The sequence below is a fragment of the Nuphar pumila genome, unplaced genomic scaffold, assembly GCF_984573655.1.
Source record: "Nuphar pumila unplaced genomic scaffold, dmNupPumi1.hap1.1 HAP1_SCAFFOLD_183, whole genome shotgun sequence".
Taxonomy (NCBI): domain Eukaryota; kingdom Viridiplantae; phylum Streptophyta; class Magnoliopsida; order Nymphaeales; family Nymphaeaceae; genus Nuphar; species Nuphar pumila.
Window position 1 is genome coordinate 86268 of NW_028323205.1, and position 7160 is coordinate 93427.

The 7160-nt window shown below is 53.2% G+C and overlaps 1 protein-coding gene across 1 annotated transcript; it reads right to left on the minus strand.

Moving 5' to 3' along the window:
- Positions 1–2072: 2072 nt before the first annotated feature.
- On the minus strand, positions 2073–7077 carry LOC149810899 (DEAD-box ATP-dependent RNA helicase 7-like). The gene is made up of 7 exons (XM_089994093.1): positions 6421–7077; positions 6073–6354; positions 5335–5516; positions 4729–5030; positions 3842–4039; positions 3211–3452; positions 2073–2681 (listed from the first exon to the last, which is right to left on the minus strand). The coding sequence occupies exons 1-7, from the start codon at positions 7075–7077 to the stop codon at positions 2073–2075; spliced, it is 2472 nt and encodes an 823-aa protein (XP_089850219.1).
- Between the last annotated feature and the right edge of the window lie 83 nt (positions 7078–7160).

The window sequence follows — 7160 nt, forward strand, 5'->3', positions numbered from 1 at the left end:
GTCTAATGCCAGCATCTGATACAATAAGAGGGCTCCACCTTGTGTTGATGGCCCCTTTGGTCTGTAGTCCCCCCCATCCATGTAATTCTGAGAGTACCAGTTGTCTTTGAGTGATGTCTCGCACAAAACGGCAACATGCATGCATTCATGGGTATCGCAGTGATTTTTTTTATACTATGTGTCAATGGACAACGTGCTTCTGCCTATCGTTTCGCATGGTTCTGGCCACGCAGGCTTTGCAGAATGGCTGTGTGCGCTGCACTCAGGCGACTCCTTGGCTTCATGTTCCCAAGGACATTCTCTCCACTGTGATGAACCCGCATTGCCAGCTCTCCTGCCCGCATGAGCTTAGGTGATAGCGCCAGAGGGGGAAACACCCTTGCGGCAACGCGATTTTGTGCATGCATTGAGTAGCCTATCAAGCCTTGTGCGCGCAGCGCATTGATACTTTTGTTCAGCTCCTCCTCCTTTGCATCTGCATACACAGTGCTCATGTGCTCGGGGTACCTGTTTCTGATAGCTGCTTGCGCCATCGCCTTGGAATCCCTTTCATGCCATGGGTCCTGCCACTGGAGGACCTGGGGAGGGAGGGATGGCAGAGGATGTGTGAATGGGGCGGAGGGGGCTCTTCCATGGGGGGTGTCTCATCTTCTTCATCTTCATACGGTGGAGCGACAAAAGGCACAAACTCTGCGTCTCCCGTTTGAATGCTGCAAGCGTACAGCACACTGTGAGTGAGTTCGTGACGGTGGGAGGCTTTTGATGGTGAAGTGGCTAGCTAAGGCTGCTGGCTGGTTGTGTCGCGTTGAGCGAGGGATTGCACACGCACAACTGCTCGCCTCACTAGGCAGCTTATTATGCCAGAATCTTGGGTATTTAACTTTGCATATCTCAGAGATAGGTGCCAAGCACTGGTGACTGTTGGCCTGGTGCTTGTTGGCACGGGTGGCGGGGTACATCAATGGCGACCTGAGGTAATTCAGCTAGCATGTCCTTGGTGTAAATTGCGGCATACCCCTTTGCTCTTCCCATGTGAACGTGCTTGAATGTGAGCGAGGAGTAGACAGCGAATGCGGTGACGAGGCTCAAGCCGCCCAACATGAAGGCCCAGCCGCGATATCTATACCTCCCTGGACTCCAAGGTGTCTTGAGGAGACTTTGCAGCGGTTCTAGCCCCATGATGCGTCAGACGATGCTCGCTGATGGGCAGGGCCCCGAGAGCACTCTCATAATGCAAGACATTTGCAGCTCATTGAATGAGGACTGGCCATCAGAGAAGCGTTGCCAGGAAGTTGTCCCACTCGGTTGCACCTAATAGTACACTTGCGCGCATCGAAGTTATGCCGTTGAATGGACCCTAGCTTGAACGCATACGCGACACGATGTGCGCAATGTATATTTCCTCAATTGTGACCTCTATGCTGACATGCAATGGACAGTCAGGCAATCGCAAATCCACACGAAAAGTTGCAGGCATCTCAAAGCAGCGGTGTCTGTAACCATACATTCCCTAAGCTTGTGCCATGCGAGCGCCATGAACAATAACAAAGAATGTGCACTCGTACATTGATTGTCTAAGTCTTTGCGTCAAATCGTCGGCTGTTTCCCAAATCCAGGGGTATTGTTTGCCCCTATCTCTAAACACCTGTGGATGCCCCTGTCGTCACTGAAGATTCACAAACGTGTGCACTCACAAAACCCAGCCACGATGCTCTGTTTCCTGGATAAGCAGGTTCTTACATCACTAACGCCTGCCAATGGGCTCAAGTCAGGTTGACACAGAACAAAACACATCTCGAAGAGGGCCGGCGTTGACAACGGGCAAGACAGCCATGGCTGATCTCCCGCCTAATATAATTCAAGTCAGATGCTCCATGCCTGTTTGACATTGTATTGTTCAGGGTGTCGACTGCTGGTGATACCACTTGGTTCACCAGCAGCTGGGCAACCACGTGGTTCTAGGATCACGTTGCCTAGCATGTCATGTATCTGACAGAGAACAGCCTAAGGTACATAGCTATCAACATGGAGCAAGCACTGCGACCGCGCATCGCTGTCAAAGAAGCGGCAGCCTAGTACCGCCCTCGACCCCCACCACCCCGGCCGCCTCCGCCCCGGCCGCCAAAGCCGAAAGCGCCGCGGCCACCTCCCCGGCCGCTCGAGCGGCCACCAAAGCCGCCCCGACCGGAACTCCGACCACCATAGGAGCCCCCGCCCCGGCCTCCCCACGAGTTGTTGCCCTCTTGTCCCTCATCGTCCCGTGGCTTTAACTCAGGAAGCTCCTCAGCGATCTTGACAGAACACGGCTTCTGTCCAGCACTCTCGTTCTCGACGTCGTCGACGATCTTTGCAACAAACTCGTCAACCAGATTGGAAGGCACGTCAAACACAGCCCCCATGCAGTCCTTTGTGAGTCGCATGCCCTTGACTTGGTCCACCGCACTCTCAGCGATCCTGCGGCGGAGGAAGCCAAAGACATAGCCGGGGCGGTCCAGAACGGACGGCGATGTGAAAAGGAATGTGGTGTAGCCCTCGTGTGCGGTGAGCAGAGAGCGTCGCTTCATGTCGACGTTTCCCGTGATTTTGGCGAGTGCCTTGGCGAGCGCGACTTCAGGACTGCTATGGGCTGCCAGCAGCTCTTGTGCAGCAGCCATGAACCACGGCACAACGCTGTCCCCAACCTGGACACACCATGCGCTACGTTTCAGAAGCGCCGGGCCATCAGTTCAGCAGAGGTCATCCTCGGTCTGGCCGTGTGTTCAATACAAGCTCTGCAAAGTATGCATCGAGCAAACGTCCGTCATCAACACCAGGCCGTTACCCCCAAAGCCATTACCAAACAAGCGCCGTGGCATTGCGTACACCATCAGAATGCATGCATCTCATTCGTTAGATGAAGAGACATCTTGCAACTCTTTGCATGGCATGCTTGTGCGAGCTCTGCCAGCCAGCCTGGTGACAGCTGTAGATCGTAGTTGAGCATCCAGTGAGTACGCGGCCGCGCTGTAAAAGTGAATTCAGGCAAGCAAATGCCAGCAAGCTCGAGTTGATTTCAAGTCGCACTTGTTGCCAGTGTCGATACGCACTGTTTGCGGTGTTGCAAACATCATCATGGACACATCAATATGACAGCGCTTATGTCCAAATGACCTACAGCGATGATGTCTATAGTCTGAATATCTGTCACTGGGTTGCAGACACATATCGCACCTCAGTGATGGTTTCAACGGCCCGGCGAGCAGCCACCTTCGCCATTTCCGAGGGCTGCGGGGAGCCGATGCGGTCAAACGTGAATCCAGCCTTCTTTTCGATCCAGGGCACGCGGTCCTCCTTATTGCGGGACACCATCGTGATGCAGACCCCGAGGGAGCCTGCTCGGCCAGTTCGCCCCGACCGATGGATGTAAGTTTCGTAATCCTTTGGCGGGTCCATTTGGAGCACGAGGTCCACGCCTGCAACAGCGCCAGATGATTGTCAGCATTTTATAAGGTATAAAGACAAGCCTATATACCTTCAGGCATGCATATGCCATGGTGATGGCAGTTTGAATCTGCCAAGGCTGCCCACGGCGATAGAGCTCGCCACCGAGGCGGAAAAAAGAATGGAAGTGAACTCAAAACAGTCACCATGCAGCATGATTCATGCCACACGCTTGGCCACGATTTTCACTTGGACCATACGCCTTCGGAGGAGTCCTGAGCCACAGGGTGATCTATGGGGAAGACAGTTTCGAAGCACAGCAGAGTACTCGAAGACAAGCATCATGAGCAAGGGCCTTTGCACAAATGCACGCATGCAAACGAGTACATGCGATGCAAAGCAGAGCATGTGAGATGCGCACATTGGATGTCCAAGCCGCGAGCTGCCACATCTGTGGCGACAAGGACAGCGAACTTGCCGTCGCGGAAGGCCTTAAGTGTCACCTCTCGCTGGGTCTGGGGGATGTCCCCATGCAGGGCTCTTGCGCCGGTCGTCTCTGCCAGGCTCGCAGCCAGCTCATTTGCGTCGTTCTTTGTGTCGCAGAAAATGATCGTGCGGCCTGTAACCCAATCCCCCGAATTTCCACAAAGTGCCTGCCAAATCCATGTACCCTGATGAGAAATCATTCAGAATGCTGGTGCGGCCATCAGGACCGTACAGCTAACCCTTGCTACTTCGGATGCACATATCTGAGACAAAATTGGTACCTGGCATACTTGCAGGTGTCAACGGGTTCGATTAACGATTGTGGCACCTGATTCAAGTTCTCTGATTACTTTGCCCAGCATTGGTTTATAGTCAGCAGACGCGTCGCTTGGTAATACACTTTCAGGCCAGGGGCGTACACCAGCGCTTTGTCAGATCCCTGTGATTTGTTGGTCAGCATGCCTGTTAACCCTCTGTTTTTCCCCAATGAGTCGTGGCTTCACCTGTGGTCCATTCAATAATGATCAAATTGCAGGTAGAAGACTTCCAGATGCCGAGGCAGGCCAAGGTAGCAGGTGGTGGTAGAGTCCTCAACCTCGCACTGCGTGCTGATAGCACCGATCTTCAATATGCAATGAGTGCCAGTATTTATGAGAATGAGGCCATGCCGTAGCAAAACAAAGCTCACCAAGTCAGCATAGTCCGAGACGCATCTCTTCCTGTGAGAGTGCAAATCACTGGTAACTGATGTGCAACATCACGATCACAGGGACCCTTGGGCAAGGTGCAATCATCAATGAAATTTGACCATCAGCTGCATACCCGAGAAGCCGTAGCACTTGACCAGGTCCTGAATGATGGAGGCCCTTTGCGTCCAATGGCAATAGAGCACCTTGTGCTCGACTGACTTAGATGCCTTCATCTTGTCATGGCCCACGAGGTCCACATACTCAGACCCAGCTGTGAGATACTTCTTCTGCAGGTCATGCACCCAGGGAGGCATGGTTGCAGAGAACAGCATCGTCTGCACCTCGCCAGAGTCACTGGCCGCTCCAAGAATCTTCTCCACGTCCTCGGCGAAACCCATGTTGAGCATTTCGTCGCATTCATCCAACACGCGGAATCTGCAGCAATCATGATGGAGACATTCATGCGTCGGAGAAGCTTGCTTTGCCGGCTCTGGCTACGCTAAGTTAAGGATGGTGCATCACTTCGCGACACTATCGCATGCGCAGGGACATTCGCAACGCCTAGTGCTGCTTGGAATGTACGATTGGGTCAAAACACGTTCAAAGATTGCCCCCAGCTGCAGGTTTGTGCAGTGAAGTATGGCAACTGGACGGGCAAGAACCAGTCGTCCAATAAAATGACAGCGTCTCGCTCAAAGTCAGCCACCAAGAGTGGGCTTCCGGCTACTGCAAGCCATACCTGAGCTTGGTCATCTTCATGGTTCCTCGCTCCAAGTGGTCTTTGACCCGGCCAGGGGTGCCAACCACCACGTGGACCCCTCTCCGAAGCGCTTGCTCCTGCGGCCCATACGGGCTGCCACCATAGAGGCACACTGTGCGCATGTTTCCCGCTCGCCCGATGTACTCAAACTCCTCATGAACCTGCAAACCGGCTGGCTTCAAACCATTGTTTTGCCAGTGCGCAGTACGCATTGACCCCACATTTCTGTCCCAAGAATTCATGCATTGCAGCGTCTGAACCCTAAAAGCACTCTTCCTTGCCATACACTGCTTCAATTGCATGCAGAGCTTGTTAAGGTCTGCAAACGCGTGTCTATGTACTTGCAGTCAGGGACGTTCGGGCGCCACGTTGGGCCAGGCCTTTGACGTTTCCTTAGACAAGTCAGTTGTGAATCGGGGACAGCTGGCTGATGTAACCAGCAAGGCACAGGTGCGGCTGGGGGGACCAGACGCCCCAAAACGTGGCTACCATTTCGGCAACGTTGAAAGTCATTGCAGGAATACCAGGGGATTCAACTGACATGAAGGAGGTAGTATTTGGAAGTGCGAGGTAGTACTTGAAAGTCCGAATTTGCAGTGCATCATGACGGCAGCCGCATGCTCGCCTTGCAAACGCCAGGATGTATTGTGCCATGTAGCACGCAGTAAACGGGTACATGAACTGCCACTTTCAGATAGAAATGATCCCAGAGCACACCTGCTTGGCCAGCTCCCGGGTGGGCAGCAGGCAGATAACGTTGGGCCCCCCTGGTACAGGCTTTACGTTCTCTCTGATCAGCAACTCCACGATGGGGAGCACGAAAGCGAGGGTCTTACCACAACCTGTGCGGGCGCGACCGACAACGTCCTTGCCGGATAAGGCATGGGGCAGCACCGCGGCCTGGATTTCGAACAGCGATACAATGCCTTTATCCTCCAACAGTTGCTTGATGCCACTTTTGAGGTCGAAATTAGCCATGGCATACGGTGATGCAGTCACCTGCGAACAATAGGTACGTCAGAGTGTTGCTGTACCTCATGAATCACAAACTTATTACACGCTTACGAGGCTGTCGTGGTGCTCAGGGTTGCTCGCGTGTTGTCCGTACCTTCCACCCTGCCTGCACCGCGAGGAGTTGTGAGCTTTGCCATGTGAGTGGACAGCATCGCACGCCAGACGATTCACGATTACTGCAGCATGTTTCCATTGTTTTGACATGGAAAGCGCATACGAACATGCATCGAACTGACCATGCTTCTGAGATGAACTACAGGTGGCGTCTGTTCGCCGCCGCACCTCCTCGACCTTCTCCTCAAGCATCTCCACATCGTCTTCGCATTTTTTACTCTTTTTGGACTTCTTTTCAGCCTCGCCAGCTTTCCTCTTCTTCGAGGAGGCGTTGGCGTCTGGTGCCAATGCTGACTCAACAGCGGTGGAGGCTGCCTTCTGCGCAAACGACTTCAGGGCATTCTTCTCCGCTTTCTTGACCTTCACAACACCCTTCTCTACCTTGTCCATTTTTTTTTCCTTTTTCAGCTTCACCTCAGCCTTCGCCATCTTGGCACGCGCAGCGTTGATTGTGTCGACTTCCTTACAAGAAACAGCAATGGCAACCCTAAGCTGGCATGCGATATCAATGGTGCGGGTGAGAGGCACAGAGAGTGTCTTATGATAGCGCTGCTGAACATGAGCCGGGACAAGATGCTTTTGCAATATGTCCATTAATTTTTCGCGTTGTTATAGCTGACCCCAAACTCCGGTAATAATCACGTTATTAACTAACCCTGTTTTACGCATAGGAAGCA